The sequence below is a fragment of the Prionailurus viverrinus genome, chromosome C1 (genome assembly GCF_022837055.1).
Source record: "Prionailurus viverrinus isolate Anna chromosome C1, UM_Priviv_1.0, whole genome shotgun sequence".
Classification (NCBI taxonomy): Eukaryota; Metazoa; Chordata; class Mammalia; order Carnivora; family Felidae; genus Prionailurus; species Prionailurus viverrinus.
Window position 1 is genome coordinate 21,271,141 of NC_062568.1, and position 26,345 is coordinate 21,297,485.

The 26,345-nt window shown below is 34.9% G+C and overlaps 2 protein-coding genes across 2 annotated transcripts in view; one reads left to right on the plus strand and one right to left on the minus strand.

Moving 5' to 3' along the window:
• CPS1 (carbamoyl-phosphate synthase 1) overlaps positions 1-26,345 on the minus strand; it is a 370,424-nt gene that overhangs the window by 280,868 nt on the left and 63,211 nt on the right. The gene's annotated exons all lie outside the window — the stretch shown is intronic.
• MYL1 (myosin light chain 1) lies at positions 3,261-24,351 on the plus strand. The gene is made up of 6 exons (XM_047870106.1): positions 3,261-3,386; positions 15,522-15,549; positions 19,374-19,517; positions 21,399-21,572; positions 22,026-22,103; positions 24,323-24,351. Exons 1-6 carry the CDS (start codon positions 3,261-3,263, stop codon positions 24,349-24,351), a joined length of 579 nt encoding a protein of 192 aa, XP_047726062.1.

Below are 26,345 nucleotides of genomic sequence, written 5' to 3' on the forward strand. Positions count from 1 at the left end.
AAAATAAATAAATAAACCTAAAAAATATTTTTTAAAAATTCTACTTTCTCTACATGTAAGTTCTGTGTATAACAAATAATGGCTAACCAAGTGACATACACATTGTGCCCAACAGGACTAACCATTTTTAAAAAGACCTCAGTGTTATAAATTATGAAGATGTTTAGACTGTCCTTCTATACTATACCTGACTAAAACACAAAGAACATTGACTAAGTAGGAATGAGACCTCACATCCCTTTTATTTGAAGTTTCAGGATGAATTTTTACATGTTTTAGAATTTCTAAATTAATTTATTTTAGGATAGATCTAGATTTATGGAAAAGTTGAGGGAAGTTCCCATGCACTCCACACCCAGTTTCTCTATTATTAACATCTTATTTCAGTATGGTACATTTGTCACAATTAACAAACCAATATTGATGTCCTATTATTAGCTAAAGTCCATGATTTATTCATATTTCCTCATTTTCTACTTAACGTTCCTCTTTTATTTCAGGATTACATCTAGGACACCATATTACATTGACCCATCATGTTGCCTCAGGTTCCTTTAGTCTATGAAGTTTTCTTAGTCTTTCCTTGTTTTCGAAAATCTTGACAATTATTAAAAGTGCTTATCAGGAATTTTGTGGAATGTTCCTCAATTTGGATTTGATTGATGTTCTTCTCATGATTATACTAGGTTATGGTTTTGGGACGAAGCTGTCAAACATTACCTCAGCAACATGGTCAAGGTTAATATCAATAGTAATATCATATTGATAGCATGTACCCTTGATATGATATGAATGGCACGTGTACGTTTGTGAGCTCCAGTTTTTAAGTAGAAAATTCTATACCAACATACTTTCCTCTGGTCAATAAATAAATCTGAGATATATAATTGGTAACATAAAGAGATTTAGATATATAGTGAAATCAAGTCATTTCCCCCTTAATATGAAGTGAAGTATTCTTATTTCAATTTTTTGACTCAGAACATAAAAAGTTCTTTTACATGTAAGCCTGTCATAGATTTTCAGGGATTTCCTTTCTTTCTTTCTTTCTTTCTTTCTTTCTTTCTTTCTTTCTTTCTTTAGACTTTAAAGGGTTTTGCACATAGGGAAGTATTAAAATAGGCTGTGGAGGCTCCTGGATGGTTCAGTCAGTTAAGCTTCCAACTCTAGATTTCAGTTCAGGTCCTGACCTCACAGTTCAATTTGTGACATTGACCCCCTAGTTGGGCTCCATGCTGACAGCACAGAGCATGCTTGGGATTCTCTTCCTCTCTCTCTGCCCCTCCCCTGCTCGCTCTCTCTCTCTCTCTCAAAATAAATAAACCTTAAAAAATAAAATAAAACAGGCTGTGAATTAAAGTAAGAGTTTATCCATCACTCAGTAATTTCAGAAAAACCCTATTCTTCCCTTGATAGTCCAAAGGAAAACAAATTGGTGGCTACATTTCTGTTATTTAAAATACAGTGTTTCTATTATAAAACAGCATTCTTTTTTAAATTCTATTCTAATTATTTAAATTTGAGATATTCCATATTCTTAGGTAAAATATGTTCAGGTTCTCCTGACTGTCTTGTATATAAAAAATGAGTACCAGCAGCTAATGTAGGTAATGATTGAATCCTTGGTGTGGGGTAGCGAAGGAAAGAACTAATAAAATACTTCTCCTGAACCTATGTGGGTAATATAGTCAAGTAGATCATGCCACTTCAGGATATAAGGAGACTGATAACTATGGGTCAGATGTGATTTAAGTGAATTATTGCTAATACGAGACTTTAAATCACTCTTAGCTATAATATATGGAGAGGAATAGTGACCTTCCCCAAATTGGGGAATGCTTTTATATCAGACCAAAAGAAAATGGCTAATAAATCTATATCTTTAAATAACAATATGCAACAATTAGAATACAAATATGTGTACTTACACATACATACTTATACATGTGTGTATATATATGTATATGCTCTTATATATCTTATATATCTGATATATGCTTTTGTAAAACCCCAAACTAGCTAGTGGGTTTTTGGGGTTTTTTTGTTTGTTTATTTTGGTTTATTTTGTTGTTGTTGTTTACTAACTAATAGCTACTCCTTAATTAAATATCTCACAAGTTAAAAGAACTGAAGTGAAGATGGTACATTGTTTAATCTTATGCTTCTTAATATGAGAATCTAGCTTCATCAACTGAGGAACCCAAAGACAGAAAAGGAAAAACTTTCAAGTTACCCACCAAAATTCACACAGTATTAGTAATTAAAGTCCTTCTCTCTCTCTTTATTTGTCTGGCCACTTAGATTAAAAATATACCTTATCTCCCTAATACGGATAAAAAAATCAGGTGATAAATAATTAGGCTTTACGCCATTTAAGAAGTAAAATGGATAAGTGTCTACTTTGATTGACTGTTATTTTATTATTAGAAAACCTGTTTTGCAAGAAGGTAAAACTTACATCCTGTTTAATTTTTTTAATTATAGAAAGAAAATTAAATTATAGGAAGCAGTTTTGAATTATTTTTCTTTAATACGCAGTTCATTACAATTACAAAAAGAGAAGGAGAGAGAGATAGAGTGAGGGAGGCAGAATTTGTGCTCCCTAGAAGGGAAAGCTTTTAATATTTGATGGGCTCTCCTTATACGTCTGCTTTTTATTTTTAAACACCACCACCTCTTTGCTGACCAACAATTTCTTGCAAATTATGGCAAGGGGGGCGGAGCATGAGCAAAGGAGCTGGGTGAAAGTTAGTGATACTCCCTGCCAAAGTTCCAAGTTGAAATCAAATCCTTTGGTAAAGTTTCTTGGGCATGAAAAAAAAAAAAGATTTACAACTTCAGCAGAACTGTAATTCTACCAAGAAAAAGTATCAGTCAATCTACTTTACTGTCACCAAAGGATCTGAAGCTGGCTTTGTCATACTTCTTTCTCCTTTATATATGGAGGTGGGGGGAAAAAAAAAAGCAAGAGGAGTTTAAAAAAAATTGATGAAGCCCTGACCCTTTAGATTCCATTTATAGTCTGAGCCTGAATGCCATCCCCCTTGACTAGCGAACCGTCCAATCCAGCCGCATGTGTCAAGATTCTATTAGGCACTAAGTGAAATATATATGCATGCCCTTATACCATTTAACACTCTGGGTCCACCTTCAAGACACTGGGCTGTGGATCAACTGAAGCACCACTCCTCTTCCAAGAATCATTTTGACAGGTTCTTTTGGAGGTGCTCCTTTTTTTTTAACCTATCCTTTTAAACAAAATGGCACCAAAGAAGGACGTGAAGAAACCTGCTGCCGCCCCAGCCCCTGCCCCGGCACCTGCACCTGCACCTGCACCCGCCCCAGCCAAACCCAAAGAAGAAAAAATTGACCTCTCTGCCATTAAGGTAACTAAAAGGGGTGAAATGTTTGGTCACTGAAACATCTTTCAACAGTAGGAAACTCTAGGAACTTGCAAAGGGGCATATTTTTCATTGAGACAAGTGGCGTTACTACACAGACTGGTAGATTTGGGGAGAAAAGAATCCAAATTAAAAATAAATAAACTCTGTCATTACTATGAATGTGATATTGCCTATGGAGCCTGTATTTTGCTCCAGTTTTTGTTCTCTGGTTTTCTTTTTTCCCTAAATGGTCAAAGTGCAATTTAGGGACAAAATGTGTAAGTGTGAAAAGGTCTTTCGCAAATACTTAAACCAGTGTTTTATTTTGTTCTGTTTTGTTTTAAACAAAATCTCTGTGGAAACTGGATCCCTTACCTTAATGCTACATCAAAAAGAAATTTTTAGCCCCGACTTGTTTCCAAAAGTTTTAAAACAGCTGATGACCCAGTTGTCCTGGGCATATTTATTTGACAGCTGCTTTATTTCTTCTGAAAAACAGGATTTTTGCAATTCAAGTTAATTCCCCCTTCAGCTTTGCTTAATAAAATTTGATACAACACCAAATTAGATCTCAGTGCAGACAATTATGCACTCAAGTGTTTCAGTGACTATAACTGTCATCTTGTTTATTTATATATAGTATTTAATTCAGAATGTGTGAGTTGCTTCTAAATGAAACTAACCCCCAAAATACTATAAAACTTGGTCATATGGCTTTTAGCTTATGTCTTTGAGCTCTTGCATACTGATCTTCAACTAAGGAGAACGTGATTGATTTTTGTGTCGACACTTTGCTGTGATCAAAGTTCTCAACTGCCACAGATTATCTGCTTTTGGGAAAATGACGCTGTGCATGTATGTGCCTGTTACCTCTCAGTGATGTGATACATCAAATGTGCTCCTTCTCCTCATTCACTGGGGCTTGACTGGTCTGAAAGACAGTTTGAAATCTTTCAGGAACTCTGCCTTATATGGAAAACTAATGGGCAAAAGGTCCTATTAGGTGATCTTTTCTCTTAAGCCAAAAGTTCTGTACATAATAAATCTAAATTTTGCTAATTTAATACTGTTTACCTGTAATGACCAAGCTGACCTATAAATAAACATTTCATTGACTATTTTAGTATAATCATAGATTTAAAAAAATACTCCCCACATAAATATTGAATTGGATCATCCTCAGATCTATGTGATGACATTAAATAAATACATTCATAATTTTTATAGCATTCTGGTTAAACATGAAATTATATGTTCCAAAGTAGGAATGGATTAATACAAATATTTTATCTTGAGTTTTTAGGTACCTAAAGCCATATTTGAAAAAAGTTGGTCAGAGAATCTAATACTGGTTAGGAACTCTTCTTAATGAATATCCACTTAGGAGGAGAAATGCATGTCAGATTTTCTGATAAATGGTGTTCTAGCTAAAGGACTGCATATAGTTCATTAAGAAAAAACCAAATTTTTCATCTCCAGCAATTCTAGTTAATGTATCTTTATAGATGCACACTGACTACATTATACAATGAACGTGATTATGGCCACTACAAGAATCCTAATCATCCGTATTATTTGACTCTCCATTCCATACTAAGACTAGAGATATGAATCAGTGTCAAAGCTATTCCACTATATTTATTGTGATTTATAAGACAATGTTACCTCTTTGTATCCAGTATTACAAATATCTGTGGGAGGATAGCGGATGTGCCTTCTTAAGAAGAAAACAAAATATCCCACTAATGAAGGCAAGCATTAATTTTCTTCCCTGAAGAAATACAAATAACACTGATTGATGATTGATTGATTGACCGATTGATTAAGAATTTAGTTTGGCAGTAAGTGTCTAAGGAAAGACAAAACATCACTTTTTTAAATCCAGAGATTAAACTGATTGTCCACAGCACAGAAGTGACGCTGTTTTGAATCTTGAAGGTTTATCCTTTCATCTATATGTTCAATTCATGCTAGGGTGGCTAATGTAGCTAGCACAACTAAGCAAAAGAAGAAAACAATCTTAGGGCGTCTCTGCAGTGATGAGGTATGTAACATCTTCACTAGTTCATTACAGAACGAGAGATGCGATGGATCCTGATAAGGGACGCAAACTAAAATGGAGCAGTTAAATGCATCTAGAAGAAACAGGAGGAATTTAACCCTTATATTTCTTTCAGAGGGCCTATTCTTAATAAAGAGAGAGAAAAGGAGAAGGATAAGACTGAAACTAACATGTTTTTGTAAAGGAATTTAAAGGTCTTCAATGATTTGCATTCATCACTATGAAACCAGTGCACATTTATAGGTATTATAGCCAAAGAATGGACTACATCTTGAGAAGTATATAAAATTTAATTTCATCCCAGTAGGTAACAAGGCAAATTAAAATGTACATTAAAACATTTCATATTATGATGCTTTTAATCACTTAATGATATTTCTAGATATATTACCTCATATAAGTTATAAACTTTTTTCAGGCAGAGAAAATGAACTCTAAAGAAATTAATAGAGCTGTTATATGTGTTCATTAACTTTCTGAAAACTCGATAAAGAACAAAACTTAATTGAATTTTAAACTTTCTTTCATAAATCATATAATATTAGAAATCCAGCTGTCCTTGAGACTTTGAGTAATGCTAAAGTTTAAGTAACTATCTCTGTAGTATTATAGGCATGGCAACAGTAATATTTAATTCTTCACTACTATTCCCAGCTACTATCTATGTTCTGCCTTATAATATACCATCTTTAACAGCTATATATTTAAGTCCCCATAAACTCTGAACAATCTTTAATATTGTTAATTAGTTTTATCAATTTCTTTAATGTGCTTTGCAACCTGATTTCCTAGTTTGTTGGTTATTTAGAACATTTGTTCAGTTGTTCTGACATAAAACCTCTGATATTCACTGAGGGAATGCTTACCTGATATCCTATGACCATGGATTTTCCAGGAGTGTCCTTTTCAAAAACACAAAGACAGCTGATATTTGAACACTAAAATTACTTTCCTGGATGGTTCGAAACACTCTTTGCCTTCAGAGAGCTGACACTTCCAGCAACAATGCCCGACTAAAGAACACTGTCTCACAGACTCTCAAGTGTAGGAATTAAAACCCCCCATGAGCATAGTTGCAGGCGCAAACACAAGAATTAACACCTGCTGCCCAACACTTCAGCCAAGTGTTGAAATAATGAAAAGAAAATAAGTAATGAGATGACTATGTGCCTATATTTTAAAAGATCAATGTGTAAATAATTTTTTTGCACGATGCATGCCACAGCTGATATGTCAGAATTGCTATGAGGATATAAGACTTTGAATGATGTCTGTCCTTGTGCTGTTTAAGTTTTAATTCTCACTGTTTTCACTGTAATTCAATCAGGTCATCTCTGACTAGACGCTGCAGGTGGTATTTACAAAAAGTGGTAAAGGTACAGAATGCATTGACAGAAACTTATCAAATAACAAATCTAAATGATTCAACACACACTTGGGGAGATTTAAACTTTCAATTTAATGGTAATGTAGGAATACAGCATTCCCAATAAATGCATGTATTTACTGACGGGTATTTACTGGAGGCAAATATTATATATACACTGCATTACCTGACTGGCTCTGGTCCAGGTATAGGATTATTTGTTTTAATCTACAAATTCATTTTTCCTCAGCTCTAACAAGGCTAATACAAACCCAGTCCCATTTTGAAGAATTGTTGAGAAAATCAAATGAGGTCATGGCCCATGAAAGGCTCTGAAAACTACAAAGTTCTTTGTAATATAATAATAAATATTCATTGTGAATTAACTCCTGTGCACTATTAGCTTATTTAATCCTCAAAATGTTATACTGGGGTGGTTTTTAGCCTTGTTTTGCAAGAAAAGAAATTGAGTCTAATGAAGTTCAGTGCTATGTTCACAATCAGATAACTAGTAGGTGGTGGAGCTAGGATTTAACCTTGCAGGCCAAGTCCAGAGTCAACTGTGGTAATTGTATCCCAAACTACCTCCTGTTCATAAAGAGTAAACTGCTGTTAAGAATACATGAAGAAGGCTTTTTTTATTCTTAAATGTATGGGGTAGATTGGATCTCATATTGCCCTGCACAGTCCTGTGTAGCCAGAGTTAGGGGTGATAGACACAAATCAGAGCAGGTTCACGAAGACTGTTGACCTTGGCCGTTCACTACTTTTCTGTTCTCTACAGATTTCCCCTATCTTAGCACCTGTTACCGACAGGTTGGGTGCCCTCTTTTACAGATGAAAGGTGGGAATATTAGGAACCTAGAAAGACTCCTAGTCACTTTGTTCTAGCTTCCTATAAAAAATTTGTAAATGGAACATATATATTAAAAAAAAAGTCGTTATGTGAGTAGATTAGTAGTTGTCAGGGATGGAGCTGGGGATGGGGTAAATGTGTAAAGGTGGTCAGAGGGTACAAGATTCCAGTTAGAAGATGAATAAGTTCTAGGGGCACCTGGGTGACTCAGTCACCCAGTTGAGTGTCTGACTTCAGCTCAGGTCATGATCTCGTGGTTCATGGGTTTGAGCCCCGCATCAGGCTCTGTGCTGACAGCTCAGAGCCTGAGCCTGCTTCAGATTTGGGTCTCCCTCTCTCTCTGCCTCTCTCTCTCTCTCTCTCTCTCTCTCTCAAAAATTAAATAAACATTAAAAACATCATTTAAATACTTTTTTAAAAAGATGAATAAGCTCTGGGATCTAATATACAGAATAGTGACTACAGTTAATAATACCATATTGTACTCTTGAAAGGTGCTAAGAGAGTAGATCTTAAAAGTTCTTACCACACACACACACACACACACACACACACCATACACAAATTGTTTTTTAATTTTAAAAAACTATTAAATAGATGTATCAACTAACCTTACCATGGTAATCATTTTACAATATCAAAATCATCACACGTCAAATCATGTTGTACACCTTACTTAAACTTACATGATGCTATGTCAGTTATATATCAATAAAGCTGGAAAAAATAAACTATACCAAAGTATTTTTAAAATGCTCTTAAATGTGAGGCACCTGAGTGGTTCAGTCGGCTAAGTGTCCGACTTCAGCTGAGGTCATGATCTCACACTCCGTGAGTTCGAGCCCCACATCAGGCTCTGTGCTGACAGCTCAGAGCCTGGAGCCCGCTTCAGATTCTGTGTCTCCCCCTCTTTCTTCCCCTCCCCTGCTCATTCTCTGTCTCTCTCTGTCTCAAAAATAAATAAAAACATTAAAAAAATTTTTTAAATGCTCTTAAATGTAATTAAACAGATTCAATTTTAAAATAATTTTGGTTTTGTTTAATTAAGTATACACATATACCAAAACTGACCTCCAAATTTTGCCATCAGGCCAATATTCTGAGAAAAGTATGGGATCTCTATTTTGTTTACAAATAGCATGATTTTAACTGTAAGGAAATATCAACCATATATCTTTTGGAGTGATACGCAGAAATATAATACCACATGTATAATGATTAAATCTTAACCGTAACCAGCTTGAGAAAAAGAACCAGGAAAAGAACACATATAATCAATTTCTGATTAGAAGGAATGACTGAAAACATCTATAAGGTGTCTAAGTTTTCTTTAGGTAATTGTAAGAGTTTGTTTTTTTTATCTTGACCTTTCAATAACACAAATTAATTTTTAATACAACTATAATGTAACAAATTGCGATATCAATCCATTTGCAGTGTGAATATAACCTCAGGAGCAAATAAAAAATTATTTGAGATTACCACTAGATACCATATCAAGTTTCCACTTTTAAACATCTATGTTGTACAAGAAGGGAACAGGTGGAATGGGGTGAGAAAACACTAAAGGGCATTCTATAACTCTCCAAAATTACATTTTGAATGATATGTATCTGGATAATATCTTTGCGAAGTAAAATGCAGTTTGGAAAGGAATAGATATGTTCACCAATTAATAGTGAATAGCACTTTTAATTTTAAAGATAATGAAATCTTTGCAAGACAAGGAGACCACAAAGTGACAGTGACAAATTTAGACTCTTGACATTCTAATGTTGCAAATGAATCCCCTGGCAAGTTGTCTTTAGAAGTCGTTCCATAATTACCCAGCATTAAGCACCATCTGACTCATGGAAATTATGGAAAGGATTATATTTAGTCTGCTGATACTACACTTTCTTCTGCTTCTCCTCATACTGAAATACTTTTTGTATGAAAATGAGATCTATAGTTTGTTTCTACATCAACTTCTACAGTTTGTTTCTCACTCCAAATCAGAATTTGGAGGGCAAAAGTTGCAATATACAAGGTGTAGTCGCTTCAATTATATTAGTTAAAAATTCAAACTATATGGATGACAGATCCTTGTTATTCTGGCCATAAATTAATAATAGTGAATTGAAGCCAGAGGAAAAAAAATTACCTTAAAGATAAAACCACATCTACTCAACTTTATAGTCTTTCTTCTGTTGTGGCGAGTGAAGTCTTTGTACATGGCACGTGCCTAATGGTTCAACGTCTCCTGTTTCTGAAGCATCTGACTCACTTGAGCACAGTTTATGAAATTATATTTTAACTCCTCTTTATCTAAATTACTTCAAAATAATGTTGCTTAATGAGTTTTTAAGCACTAAGCCCTTTTCCATTAAAAAAGGAGGTTGAGGTTGATTCTACTAACAAAAGCATGGAAAATTCACACCAGTGCAGAACATAGCAAACCTAGAAATCATACAGAGGAAGCTGCGACCCAGAGAAGTTATTTAATCAAAAGACACATGCTTTCTTATAATAGAACAAAGTTCTGAATGTTTCAATCCCTGTCTAGTTCCATTCCCATCATATCAAAAGACCTGAAATCTCTAAAATGGTAATGCCAATATTCATAAATCCCTGTGGTCACAAAAAGAACTTTTATTCCAGATGAGGAAAAAGCAGATACTTTAAATTTCTTAAAACACATACACCAAGAATTTTTCGAATGCTCACATTTTTTAAATAAAAAGAGGAAGGAAGGAACAAAAACAGGACTTGGATTTTTAATAAATTGCATATAAATAAAATGTACAAAGTAGAGAAGGTACAACTCTTAAAAAATCTTAAATTTATCAGTTATTAACCATAGGTAAGCTGAAGAAGTATAGACTTAGGCCACATGTTTAAATTTTTATTAAAATTCACCTAGGCCTCTCATTAAGTCTTATAGGTCTGAATTGTGTTATCTTACAAATTCAGCCTTTGCTCCAATGTGACTGAATTCAGTTGACTAGTCCACACTTTCTCAGCATAGAATTACTTATTTCTCCTTCTGTTCAGATAAATGTATCCAATATAGCCATCTACTCTCTCTTATATTGGACAGCCTGGACTAATACTGTATTCTCATTGTTCTTAATTTCTCCCTTTTATTTCATATTATAGTCACCAGCCTAAGTATATCCTTTGTTGAGGTAAAATAAAAAATGAAATGAAAAATATGTATTTCCTTTAAATCAAATAAGTTACTCTGAGGCACAAAATTCTAATTTCCAAAACAGTATTTCTGCTGCCTTTTTATGGTGATTCACAGTAACTCTGTGAGATTAGAATGAAAAATAATAATCTAAGTTTTTCTTAGGTTTTGCATACATTCTAGGTCTTTAAATGCCTCTCTGCCAGGCATTAAATCAGAGAACATGCAGCAATGTTTTCTTGCTTGAAAACTGGCCCTGCTTAGATTAACTTCTTTACTTAGCCTTACCAGTCATTAGCCTCATTACGTCTTGCAGGGAAGATGAAGACTGTTTAAAGACCATAGTCTATGTTCCTTCCTAGGGCATTTTCTCTCAGTATTCAACGTCACGGATCTCCCAGATCATCCTTAATTATAGCTCTTCTTGATATACTAAAGCTTAACATACAACAATTTCAGAGCCTGTTTGATTAAATTCATCTTAATATTTTCCCAATAAATTAATTCCTTCTATACACTAGAAGCTTTATTTTGTCTTTAATCAGTTAACTGAACATCACGAGTACTTTTCAAAGTGAGAAAACATCTGTAAACATTGCAATAAAAATCCTTTTCACCACCAGTCCCTTGTAAACTACTACTTACTTAAATCCAGTACTAAAGAGCACAGGAGTCACAAAAATATGGCATATAGCTGTTGTACTAACAGTCTAATATAGGTATGTAGGCTAAGATGGAAAAGCAAATTGAGGGTTGGCAAATTAGAATTCCTAAGCATAAACATTTATGTAAAATCTAAGGAAAGACTGTGGAAATATAAAGGCACATACATCAATTATTCAAAATTAGCATGCCTCGTATGTGCTTGGCAGTTCTAGGTGCTGGACCTATACCCCTGAAGAAGAACATATCGCCTTCTATAGAATGTAAGCTCTTTGAAGGAGATGATGAAATCTCTTCCCTCATGGAATATAATATTCTAGAGGAGAAGCTCATGTTTGAGGTTGGAACTTACTGTGCATATGCTCTAATGATTTTAATTTATAGAAAATCTGTTGAACAACTAATACAGACAAGGTATTTTATAGAGCTATGGGAAATGAGTTATAAAAATAAGGCAGAGGAAGCACTCTAGGGGGAAAAAATTGGGGTGGGCCCATGCCCAGTTTGCATCATGGACAAAGGTAAATGGTTTTCACTAATGGCCTGGACTTTCCAGAAGTTTACAACCAGGAAGGTTAAACATCTTTCAGTGGGAAGAAAGGAGCTGAGTAAATAGAGAGAAAAGATTCTTTCAAGAGGAGATTTTATCAGGGCTTTGAAGAATAGTTAATTTTTAAGAAACAGAGATGAGAGGAGAGCATTCCAGGTAGAATGGACTTAAATCTAATTTTTTAAAACAAACCAAATGATGACAAAGCCAACGGGGGCCAAAATCAGCTGACATTTTGTATTAATATCATGTCTTTGTTCAAAGAACTGATTACGTCATCATTCCAACACCAAGAAAAGAGATGCAAAGGAAACTCTTCATCATTTGTAGAAGGTGTACCAGAGAATAAGAAGCAGTTCCCATTTATTCTATGACCACAGCGTTCAGGTCTTTTAACTTTTAAATTGTAGTTTATTCTCTAGGCTAGAATACACTGTCGCTTTTCTGCTGTTATCAATAACTTGCTTAAATGCTTACTTTGATTCTCAATAGGTACAAAAAAATCTAAGCTCTCATCCTTTACGTAGTAAAGTTATATAGAGTAAAATTGTCTGACAACCGCCTGCCACTTCTATTTTAATAATAGTAAATGTTTACATAATATTCAAGTGGTTAGGAATAGCTTAATCATAGTATAAATACAACTTTAAGAATTATGTTCCAGTGTACTCCACAGGTATTATACAAATTTACCATATTTTATATGTATTCAAGGACACATTTTTCTGCTCAAAAAAAAAACCTCGCAAATAAGCATTATGTAGGGCAAATGATAGGCATTCTGTAGGGCAACTTTGGTGGATTTATTTTGTATTATTTGTAGTTTTTAGTTCTACTAAAGATATATACTAGTTCTCAATGTTAACCATAGGGCAATTTCAATTTAATGACACAGTACATAAATATAATTATAAGACTAAAAAGAACACAAAGAAATATGGTCTGCTCTCATGGCTTTAATTTGGGCATCAAAAACCATGAGGCTCCAAATTACACACTTATCAAAGGTTAGAAATTTCCACCTTTGTCCCTCCCTTCATTTCCTCCTAATAATCTGAAGCATCTAAGTTTTTCTATTAACTTCCATTTCTCATAAATTCTCAAAATGTCTATTTATTAAAGTACATTTTATTGAGTACTAATATTTTTTAAATTATGTTTTCAGTCCTCACTTTGGGATTTAACACCCTATGAAATTTGTTTCACTACTTGTAAACTTGGGACAAAAAGTGATATGCATTTAAAATTTGATTTCTTCCTAAATGTTTTGAAGTAAAGCCACAAAGGATTCTTCTATCTAGTGAATGGAGACTTCATGCTTTTTGTGACCATTCTCTTAAAAATAGTTGCTGAGACAATACTTAAATCAAAATTTATCTCCAACGTTCTTTGCACATATAAGCTGCTTTAGGTATGTAGAAAACTGATAAACATGTCTGAATGTTCGTGGACATTCTAGGACTGATCTTTCCTAAGGACCACTTTTCACAGTACCATTCCAAGAATGGAGTTCCTTCCTATTTTCAGGTAAGCTGCCATGAAAACCCATTACCAGCCAATCCCTTAGGTACCTTTAAAATCCTAAAGTGCCAACTGGCACTTTACAGCCCCTGCTTTGGGTTTTTCTGGTTCTCAGTCTGGACTCTGAGAATGGAGGAAATACCCATTTTACTGTACAAAAACTAAGGGAGAATGGTGAAAATGGAGCTTTGAACTATCCTGGCTTAGATAAACTCTATACATCTGAGAACACAACTTGCAAAAGAGTGGTCTTTAGTTAGGGATTTCAAGAACTGACCACACCTTCACTTGAGTGAACTCTAAGAAACACGAAGAATGTGCATGCCCTTTTCAAGTCTTCTGAACTTTACCACCAAGGACAGAGCTCCGCAGGCTCTTCCTTCTATAGTAATTGCCATTTGAAACCCCAACCCAGTCCCATCCAATAAATTCCATTAAATATCAAAACTTGCTGATGCAAAGTTTGCAAAGTCCATAATTCAACGAGAGAAGGGGTCAGCCTGAGTGTTCGAGAAATTCTAAGCTCCTCTGCCACTGAACAAGTAAGCTTCTTAAAGGAAGAGGCTCCAAGAGTACATCTCAGGGATAAAGACCATAAAAGTACTGACAGGCTTCGTCTCATTATGGCTGTCCACTCCTAGGTTCTGGTTTCCTAAAAATAGCCCTCAGGGTACAGAGCCCTCCTTCCCTTTGCCCTAAGAAAGCTAAAGACCTCTCCAAGGGGAGTGGCCACTTCTCTCTGAAACCTGATGCTAGCTGTGAGGTCACAGCTTCCCCAGAAATAAAAGGCAGCCTCGGCAAGCAGGCCCCACTCAGGGACTGGAGCGGCCCTCAACTCACTCTTCAGCTTTGCCGCTGTTCCTCAGCCCAGAAGTTCTGCCATGGTGGGTCCTGTGAGAAAACTCTTTGTCCTTTATAGGAGGTTATAGTCGTGGATATGACCTTACTGAATAGAAAGGCAGTCAAGGAGCAGAACTAAGGAAAGAACATATTCAGTATAAGTCTGTAGAAAAGTCTGTAGAAAGTCTGTAGAAAAGTAGAATCTACTTTTGCTTTCGTTGAGGTCGGGTGAGGATACATGAATTCCAGCTATTATGCTAACTGAAATAGTACATCTTACTCCCCAAAGCAGTACTTTATGCTTCACTAACTTTTGTTATATGACATAAGGTTTATTATATCTAAACATGGGGGAGAGGAAATTGCTACTATAGCAAAATACTATACTTTTAAAAACAGTCTGATGAAGACAGCTAAAATAAGTAAGCTATTTCCGACCCATCAGACACATGGTCGAGCAAAAACCTCCTAGTTAAATAGAAGAAAGACTTAAGGTGATCTTTTTAATGCAGTGTATCTCTATTTCTTAATTCAGTGTATCTGTATTAGACATATTTTAAATACATCACAGACTATTATGATATTCCAGGAAGTATTTTACTTAGCATTTGTTAAATCATTGATTCATTGATTAAGATGCAGAGAGATGTTCCCTAATTATCTTTTGCAATAGCTTATTTTTCCTAGATTCCAAAGTATCCTAAGGCCACCTCTTATTCTATGACACCTACATATTCTCCTAGAAATCTCAGAACAGAGAGCACTCATGCTTCTGTCAATGCATTTGAAAGAGTACTATTGTTTCTTTCTTTCTCCCTCTCTCGCCACTGCAGTCCTTCAGTGCCGACCAGATTGCTGGTAAGTGAATTGAGCTTCTCTACTCCAGATGTAGGCAGAGCACTGCCTGGTTTCTGAAATATCCCTTATCTCTAAGGCATGTTACTGCGTGGCTCAACCTGTTTGTGTCCAAGCTATGCCTGACCTCTGAAAAGTAGGCTTGCTTTTGGAGCTTACTTTGAAGAATACTCAGGGAATGAGCTTGGATACACTTAAAAATAAGGACATTTTTGTTTGGTTAAAATATTCTTTGTGGTTAATTTCTTTCTAACAGATCGAGTTCTCTAAGGCACAGCAGGATGGTAAGTTTAAAAGATACAGTTGTTAATGTGTGCACACTCATAAAGATGGCATGTGAGAAAACCAACTCCCCTGAGATGAGATCAGCTCTTCCTAATTATCCCCACTGGTGTAGCCACTCTAAATATAAATGCTCTCAATCACTCTAAATAGAAGTTTTCTCAACTTGAACCTCTTGCTTATAATCAGTAATCAAAGGTTTATGCAAACAAAAGATAGACACCATAAAATAGGTCTTTGCAATCACTGTTCTAAGTAAAACCATTTTGATAGAGTAGCCAATACCATAGATAAACCCAAAAAAAGTTGTAGATTTTGAAAGGCTAACCTGTTCATCAAATTCCTGAAGACAGATTTGAGAGGTCTGAATTGTTCCATTTAGAAAATAATATTGATTGTGAACCTGCCAATTACCAAACCTACATAATTTCAATGGGCATCACAGTGAGTTGAGAGAAACAAGTGAAGTGGATATAGAATAAAAGTGAATTCAGAGACAGAGAAGGAAGAAAAGTTTATCATAAAACTGTGCAAGAAACATTAGACATCTCCTGGTCTGTCTTTAGAGAGCTGATAGGACTTGTTCAATGACCCAAAGTATTGGTAACAGGCCCAAACTCTGGTATTAGTTTAAACTAATTAGAAATTTATTTCACAAAAACAGTTACTAACTAGAAGATTTCAAATTATTAAAATTCAAGAGAAGCTGAGTACTTTCCCTAACATTTCCTTCAGGTCTTTGGATCCAAGAGACCCCATGTCCCACGAAGTTTGTTTTTTCACTAGAAGCGTAGGAGAGAATGTTTTATGGACTGATAGTGTCACAAGTTCAAACAAACTGAGAAAGAAATTACTTCTAAAGAAGTGAGGGAGAGAAACACTTTAGTTATATGATAGCATACATAAATAATTATAATTATAGGTGTTTAATAAGAAACTACTCAAATACTTGGTTCTGTACCTAAGAAATGCCACATTTTTCAGTCTGTCTCAATGCCTAGAATATTTCATGTCTGGACGTCAAGTAAGAAAAAAAAGGATATTTGCTGTAGTAAAAACGCATATGTATCTACATCATGGTTGATGATCTCATGTCAACAGATCAGGTGATTCAATGACTCAGAACTCAAGAGCATTTGAAATTATACTACAAAGGACTATTTTTTTCTCATTGAAAAAAAATGGTAATCCTACTATATTTTGTTTGAATTTTAATGCATTTTTAACGAGTGATGCTGCTACATTATCAGCTACTGCATCCCAGTCCTCTCAAATATCCAATTTACGGTGTCACTTTGGCTGCCAAACTATGGTGGGACTAAGCAACAGAAGACTTACTGTTGGCCAGAAGGACAGAAGGACTTACTGTTGACCATTAAACCTATAACTACATATATGAAAGAAGTTTTAGATATAAAAGTTCAGGAAGCATTGGTGGGGTGGACTGGTTTTCTCCTTGTGTCAGGAAAGCGAATGTAAGCTCTTAAAATTTCAATGGAAATACAATGCTTTTGGAAATGAATGAAAACTTCTTTGGTTTCCTTCCTTGTTCAATGATTAAAGAGTTTTGGTCATGGCTGCTCCATTTGAATGTATCACAGGTTGGAAGAAAAGGGGAAAAAAAGGAACATGATTGCATTCTAAAGGTCTAAGTCCTGTGATGTCCAGTGGAGTTGCTACTTAGCCACATGTGGCCATTTAAACCTGAATTTTAATTAATTAAAAATAAAAGCATTTAAGCAGCTATTTTCTCAGTTGCACTGCTCATATTAGTGCTCAGGGGCCACAGAGGGCTTTTGGGTCAGCCCAGACATAGAACATTTTGATTGTCACAAAAAGGTTTCTAGTGTTGGTCTATACCAGGGGCTGTCAAATTTTTTTCTTAAAGGGCCAAATTGTCAATATGTTAGGCTTTATTGGGAGTACAGAAAACAACTCCACTCCATTGTTGAGGTTTAAAAATAGCCATAAACAATACATAAAATAATGGGCTACATTCCAATCAAACTTTATTTTAAAAAACAGGTGGCCAGCCCCTAGGTAGCAGTTTGCTAATCCATATTCTAGACTCTTGAAGAGAATAAATCTTAAAAATCTGGGGTAGGAAGAGCAATATCTGTCTGTCCTTGGCATTTAAATCAACAAAGGGTTAATGTCAGAGAGATTCTATTACAGCCCATAAAATCCTATTTGTATATCAGCATCTAAGCAGGGTAATAGTGAACCCTCTGAGCAATCTGTGCATGAAAGCATGGAGCCAGTAACAAGAATAGTTCAGTTTCACATGTCCCTTAGAAAGATGAAAAATAATATTTGACTAATAATCCTACTGTGCCTGCAGCGTGTTTTTAGGTTAAGGGAATGGTCTGATATAGTCAAATTGCATAGAATCTGAAGGGAAACCTTTAGCCAAGAATGGTGACATGCTCTATAGTTGATTGTGAATATGTGTGGTACAACCTTCCATCAAGGGATAGAGGGATGATAAAATAGGGCATTTTGCTGAGTAATCTATCTAGATGGCATCTTTTGATCTAAGGCCATTAATGGTCTAAAAACACTGTTTTCAGCTCATTAAAAAGTGGTTGTTTTGAGTGTTGTTGGGATTAATCCAACAAGTTGTCATCAATACTTTTGGGTTCTCCAGAAAGTCTAATTTAGTTAAGTTTAGAAAGTTTCAGTTAAAATGTCACTTCTGGCCCCTTAATCCATAGTAGTACCCTTTTCTGTCTTTTTGGCATATACTTTGTTAACATAATCCTGAAAGGCAAAAACAATTCCAACAACATAGAGTGACAAAATTTAGGGAAAGTCAGCAACAAAGTGATTGTGATAAAAATAGACAACACTTTAAAGATATGTACTTATACACACACATAAAAGTTCAAATAAAACTAGAAATATCTGAATAAAATTGGTGGAGTCTATCAATATGAATATTCTGTTTGTGACAATATTGCCATAATTTTGCAAAATGTTACTACTGGGGGAAACTAGATAGAGTATTTAAGAGATCTCTCTGTAATTTTTTTTCCTTAACATTGCAGGTGAATTTACAATTATCTGCATAAAATTGTAATTTAAAAAATGTGTACTTAAATTCTAAAGCCAATATGGTGACATGCTGTCATATGTATTATCTGAAAAAGAGTAAAGTTTAAACAGATTATGATAGTGATATATCCAAACAAATATTTCTCCTTCTGAATCGATTACATTGGGAGCCCATTAAAGAAATACAATGCAGTGGTGAAATGACACTATTGAACTCAGAGATTTGTTTCACCTTTCTAATTTTTTTTTCCTGAGAAATGAAGTTGCTCCTGAAGATAACTAGTCCAGGGGGGAGGCTAAGAGATTTGTCCTCCAGGAAGAGGGTTTTCTAAATAATTTGAAAAACCTGGGTTAACCTCTTATAACACAACCCTGATTGAAAATTTGTTTTCTTGAAATTTTATTAACTTTCTCAATTATGAGGAGTTCTTAAGGTTTCTCAAGACCTCAGAATTTCTTAACCCAGTCATACTTCTCAGGCAGATGAAGGAAATATGAATAAATACATCAAGGAGCTTCAATTTCCGTATCTGATTAAAAATAATATATGATTTGAGGCTGGAAATGCTGCTTTAAAATAGTCCCCAAAAGAAGTGTCAGAAAGGGTTGCCAATGACTGTTTGAGCTAAGAAAAGGAAGAGTTCAAAGATAACAACATAAGTGGTTGCAAAAGGTGAAAACAGAGGAGAGTGAACTGGATCCTTGATGAAATTAGGGGTAATTTATAGGTCTAAGGGAGAAAAAGTATCCTAAAGCTTCTTGCTTCTTGCAGAATTCAAGGAGGCGTTTCTCCTGTTTGACAGAACAGGTGATTCTAAGATCACCTTAAGCCAGGTCGGTGATGTCCTTCGGGCTCTGGGCACAAATCCCACCAATGCAGAAGTCAAGAAGGTTCTGGGAAACCCCAGCAATGAAGGTAACTGTGTTTTCCCAAGAAGTTGGGAAGCAAGATTATGTGTGCATGCACACACACACACACACACACACACACACACACACACACCACAAGGAGGGGGGAGGGGAGAGACACAGAAAGGGAACTTTATTGAGAAATAAGATCCATAGAATAGAGCTTAACTTGTTCTTGATGGTAAATGTGCTTCTTGTCTGTCTAGAATCTCAGTTTTTCCTCATAAAATAAGTGAACCTTCCTTTGAGAATTTGCAAGCATGATAAAATTTCATGCCAATGAAAAGAAATAAAATCTAATGCTAACATTGTCATCCTCATCCCATCTAATGCTCATAATTTAAAGGTTAATGAATAAAATCATATCCAAATCTGCACATTTTTTCCAAACCTTCAAAGGCAAAAATACATTTTGACAAAGATGTTTAACATGGCCAAAACACAATACATTTTGTGAACAACTCAGCAAATTGCAATGGCACACTTCTAGAAAAGATCTACTCTGATAAGAGCTGTGGAAATAAAATCACAGTGCTTTCAAGAGGTTGACAATGCCTGCTGACTTTGCCCAGTGCTCAGTCTCTTGACACCCTGCTCTGTGCCATTTTAAAAGAAACTCACCTCTCCTAATTAAGAATAGACAGGATGTCATTTTAATAAGAATATTTTCTATTCCCAAAGAATCACAAGAGGACTTAAAAATTGAAGCCAAAATGTACATTCAGTCCCCCAAAGTAAATCCCAGTACAAAAGACAGTAGATATTTAAGTGGCAAACTGTAGACATCATTTGCTTGATATGGTCATCCAGTTATTAGTCTGGAACAAAAATATTTTTTTAATTCCAAAGATTCATGGCACAGTGTAATAGTCTATTGGAAAATAGCACACTGAACAAAAAAGATGAGAAAAAAACTGAAATTTTTTCAAGTAGATATTTGAGCTGTTTATCTTTGCCATGAGGGGGAAAGAAGGAGGGGAGAAGAAGTAATCTCATTTTCCCCTTGATAACTGAAAAGACTATTTTCCTTTTATACCAAAGCGGGGGAAGTGGAGCTTGAGTTTATGCAAACGGACTTCTAAATCACTCCACTGGAATTTTTCTCAAACTTCACTTTCTTTAGAGGAAAATGTCTAGGTAAATCATTCAAAAGGTAGCTGAGAGCATGAGATAAAATGAGAAAATGATAAGCCAAATTTTATTTTGTAAATGCCATTTTGTAAATTACCCAACATCTATCTTTAGCAACATTATTAGGTAAATAAATGTTCATTTATTCAATGTTCAGATGTGGTCTTTTCAATATCATTCAATTTCCATTCTATGAGGAAGGACTAATAAAAGGAAATTTTGACTTTAGGGCTACATAACTTTGTCCATTCACATACATCTGGATAGTCTGTTTTACACTTTTGTTGTAAATGCGATTTACCTTGTTTGTTGTATATTTTTACATTGCTTCTTTAGTATTTGTAGAAAATATTAAATTGACAATACTAATAAAAAGCAGTTAACACTTTTCAGCACTCGGTTTGTCCCAGGTATTGTAATAAATTTCGCATGTGTTATCTCATTTAGGGCTCACACTAACACTCTGAGGAATCTCTCTCTTACAGATGAAAAAGTTGAGGTACAAAAAAGGGTGAGAAAGTTGCCCGTGATCACACAGTTATAAATGGTGGATTGGGGATAGAAGTTTAGGCACTGGGACTCCAGAACTCATGCTATCATCTATCACCAACTTTTTGTCATCAGCAATTTACTAACTGAAATTTAAGCTATATGAAGATATTTTAGATCAGCTGGAATGAACTTTCAAGTTCAATTTGTGATTCAGAGATGACATTTTATGGTAGCTAATAACTCTCCAAATTGCAATTTCTTCCAGAGATGAATGCCAAGAAAATTGAATTTGAACAATTTCTGCCCATGATGCAAGCTATTTCCAACAACAAGGACCAGGGCACATATGAAGACTTTGTTGAGGGTCTGCGTGTCTTTGACAAGGAAGGCAATGGCACAGTCATGGGTGCTGAACTCCGTCATGTTCTAGCCACATTGGGTAAGGAACATTTATTTCAGCAGGCTTCATAGGACAGAATATATAGGAAAGAGCATGACTTAAGGAAATCAAGTTATAACAAAGTAGGTAGGGAAGAAAAGCTATTGGTAAAAAAGAATAGTCAAAAATTAATGACCATTTCTACTGGCCTCTGTGCCAACAAGTTTGTTTGGGGAAAGTGGTAACTTAAGTTACTAGTAATGAGTAAGTAAAGTAAAGCATGGTAGTCCACATAGGATAGAGCTTGGATGATCAGGTATAATGTGTATTTAAGTCATTCATTAGAAACAATTCATTGACAACATACTAAGTGCTAGAAGAACAGGATGGGCTTGATTTCTATCCTCTAAGAGCTTAATCACAGTCTCAAGGAACCCAAAACTGATCAGTTATGGTGAAATTTTGAAAATATTCTCTGGCCTTCTTTCTGAACAAAGAGTTTTCTTTCATCAGGTGAGAAAATGAAAGAGGAAGAAGTGGAAGCCTTGATGGCAGGTCAAGAAGACTCCAATGGCTGCATCAACTATGAAGGTACAATCTCATGTGCTTTGGTATTTACAGCAACTCTTAACTGATTGGGTTTTTGATGGACTCCTTCCAAGCATAAAATAACTTCATCTCTGTCTTCTTTACTGAACATATACATGTTACTTATTATCAATCAATTACACAATAACTCTAAAAAGATATTCTCTAAGAATCTGGCCGTGTACATAAGATTTTTATTCCTGTGGGTTTTGACAATCCTGGGCATTGTTAAATAGCTTAAAATGTTTTCACATGTATTCTTTCTTGCTAGATATTTACCACATTTCTGTAAGATAGACAGGGTTTATGCCAGAATAGGGTTTAATAGAATATTAAAGTTGGAGAGATCTCAAAATCTTTAACAGCAAGTAATTATGAAAATGAGGAAACTGAGGGCCAAAGAGGTTTAGTTACTCAGTGAAGGTCACACCATTAATGGAAGGGCTGGTACTAAAATTTAGTTCTTCTCCTTGTCTGGTGTTCTTCCTTTCATGGCCAACTCTCTATGCTGTGTTACCAATTTAGAGCAGCTTCACCCAAAGGGTTGGAAAAACAACACTCCACACAAAATACAGATGCAAAATAAAATTCCATGACATAATTTGTAAAATTTAAATTTTCCAAAAAAATTGAGAAACTTTTCTATCAAAAAGACTAATCTAGCCACTTTTCAATAAAGCTACGTTGATAGCTTTGATGTAAATGTCGAGATGAAGTCTAATGACTTGGGGAAAAGTAAGAACAGAAAAGCAGGGAGAAGAAGAGGGGAGGAGAGGGCAGGAGAAGAGGCAAGCAGTCAGCCAAGCACATTTTCACTGACAATCTTAATTAAACTGCACTTTTTCCCCTGCAAACAATGTTTTACATTTGGTTATTGCCATAAATGCATTATATAAAAGAAGAATCATTCAATAAATATTGTTTGCACAGGTGGTTAGTCATTTAGAAAATAAAGTCAGATCTGGATCTCATACCAGGATAAATTTCAAATGGTTCAAAAATTTAAATGTAAAAGCCAAAAGCATAAAAGCCATGGACGAATTCTTTTATAACTTTTAGAGTGGGAAGGTCCTTCTAACACTGATAAAAACCCAGAAGGCATTACAAGTTTTGATAAATTCAACTACATAATTTTTTTAAATTCCATATGGCAAAAGCCACCAGAAGCAAAGCCAAAAGACAAATAGCAAACCATTAAAAAAAGTAATCAGTATCAGAAAAATCTCATTTTCCTAATTAAAAAAAAAACTATTGCATATTAATAAAAAGACTACAACCCAATAGCAAAATTCATAAGTACATTGGAAATTCACATAAAAAGACATTTTAAAAATCTATAAATACAATGTTAAACTTCACTAGTAATAAAAGAAATACAGATTAACAGTACAAGGAGATACCATTTTTCAATAAGCTGATTGCCAAGCATTAGAAGTGTGACAACACTTTGGGTTGAGAAGAGTGGATGGAAACAGGAAATCTCATGCATTCCTGTTGGGAAGGCATATCATTAAAATCCCAATATGGTTATGTAGTACTAACTATTAATTCTAGCGAATCTACATCACGGGATGTAGCTTTTAGATATGCTTGCACTTGAAACAAATGATACATGATTATTCACTACGTTGTTGTTGGTAATAGCCAAATGTTTTAACAACTTAATGTCCACTAACATGGTATGTATCAAATAGACTCTGGTACACCTACACAATAAAATACGCCTACACAATGAAATTCCCCACAGCTCCCTCCCCACTCCCCAAATAATAAGGATACTCTGGTTTGCAGTCATTAAGTGAGAAAAGAAAAAGAAAAATAGTTTGTAGAATATGCCACCATTAGGGTGAAAAAGAGTTTCAGAAACACATATTTGTATTTTCTTATACATGCATAATACCTCCACCAATTTCACCATAAAGAGAGACACTAGATAGATGGGAGGCAGTGGTGAGGAATATTTCTTTTTTATTATAAATTCTTTCATACTTTAAAGAAACTTCTAACCATGTGAATGTACCATTTATTCCAAAAATTAAACTTACAAAGTCAGGGGAAAGGCCATGAATCCAGGATGAAGAATAGTAGACTATACCGAGCTTTAAAAAAATAAATGCTAGTATTACAGCTAAGGAAAATTAAGATTGAACTAATTTGCTAAACCTCTCTTTTATTAAACTTGATGGTTTTCTAACTCTAAACTGTCTATATTATGCCCACAGCTTTTGTCAAGCATATCATGTCTAATTAAATGGAGCTCTCAAGGTAAATATCTGTTTGCTCTTTATTACATAAGCTCTTTCTTGATGCTGTATTTTTTTTATAAATTTAACAGTTTCACTTTGTGCTATAAACATAATTAGTATTAGTTCATAATTAAGATTTATTTATATTTACCAGAAAATATCAACGCATCGAAATGGGTTATTTGGAAATAGAGGGCTTTTGTATAAATGTGTAAGCAAAAATCTCTGAGACCTTTGCTTCCATCTATAAACCCTAGCTTTGATTGTGTTGTAATTATGCAGTGAAGATTCAAACAAGCCAGAGACTAGTTCATTAATTTATCTGGAACATAACACTAATAAAAGTAGGGGCCTAAGTTCTTTGAATAATAGATGTCGCTTTTAACAATTACTGCTCTAGAAAACGAGGTTATCACAGTTCAAAGTTAAGCACTTGAAACGAGGTTATTATAAGTAGGAAAAGGCTTACCTTGGAAATGCTGGTTCATTTTGTGTTTTTTCTTCTTTTGCACTTCAGACTATTTCCTCCCCAGCTTTCTTTCTGAAAAGATGCAATCAACATCTAACTCATTTTCCCTTTTCCTTTGTAGATCAAGCATTTTTAGGACAACTGGCTGGAAACTTATTGCAATAACACCCATGACTCACTGCCCAGATCTGCGTCCCATCATTCAGAAAACAAAACGATGTGGACCGTTCTAGATGGAAAGACTCCCTGAATTTTTATATACTTCACGTTCCTCTATGAATTGTATTCATACCACACAAGCCAAGTGTCTCCTGCTCTAGACAAGAAGGATAAAATACTCACAACCTCAAATTCAAGCACCACTCTTTATTTTCTACCATGGGTCATTGAACATCCTTAAAACACTAAATCAATAAATAATTCTGGTCAGTCGGGAACGTTCAAGTTGCATTGTGTTTTTACCTTCTTCCTTAGAGAAAATAATTTTTAAATTTTCAAGTCTTTTGTTAATGTACAGAGTATGGATGAATTGTAAACTTCTAGAGAATAAATCCTTGCAGTCTGCATAGTAATCACAAATGGAATAATCATCATCAAAATATTATTGAAAATATGAAATAGGGAACTGAGGAAATTCAGGTAGATCAGAGACATTTTAATATAAATTATCCAGGCAGTTTAAGAATGAAGCAGGTTTTTTCAGTTTTGTGTAAATCATCGTGTACTTGCCTTGACTTATCACTTCTAGTGACAATCTAGCCTATTCATAAGAGAAAGTCCTACGAAGCCCTGATCCTTCTCACTGAATGTCTTCAAGGATAAAATTTAAAGTGACCTTTCCGTGGTTACTTAAAAAAACCTCTCTGTATGAGACTGTTACTCAAGAACTCAAGATCCTGTCTATTAATATTCTGTCTCCAACTATGTCCCCTCTACTTTGCATGCCCATGTCCCTGAATCTTGGTTCGACCTTTTAACACTTGTCCTAAATGGTAACACTAATTGATTGAAAAGTTCAGAGTGTAAACTTACTTTATAATCTCATCATGCTATCAGGTATCACTTTTTTCTTTAGAACAGAGGAAGAATTTGCAAATTAATAGTCATCTATACGTAAGAGATAAAGTGACAAATAGTTCTCCCACTCTCTAAAGAGAGACCCGTAATATATGTGATTATAAAATCTCTGAAAAGTACCTGTCTGCCTATACATTTTTGGAAGCTGAAATTTTTGGGTGCTTCAGGTCAACATGACCTTCCACCTTTAGCAAAGGGCACCCAGAGCTCGGGGAGCCAACAGCTTCAACTCTGACCTATGCTTTTGTAGCCAAATGATGTTGAGACATTATAATCACTCTTTTTTAAAAAAAAATTTTTTTTGTTTATTTACTTTTGAGAGAGAGAGAGGGAAAGAGAGAGAGAGTGAGTGGGGGAGGAGCAGAGAGACAGGGAGACATAGAATACTAAACAGGCTCCAGGCTCTGAGCTGTCAGCAGAGTCTGATGTGGGGCTGGAACTCAGGAACCGCGA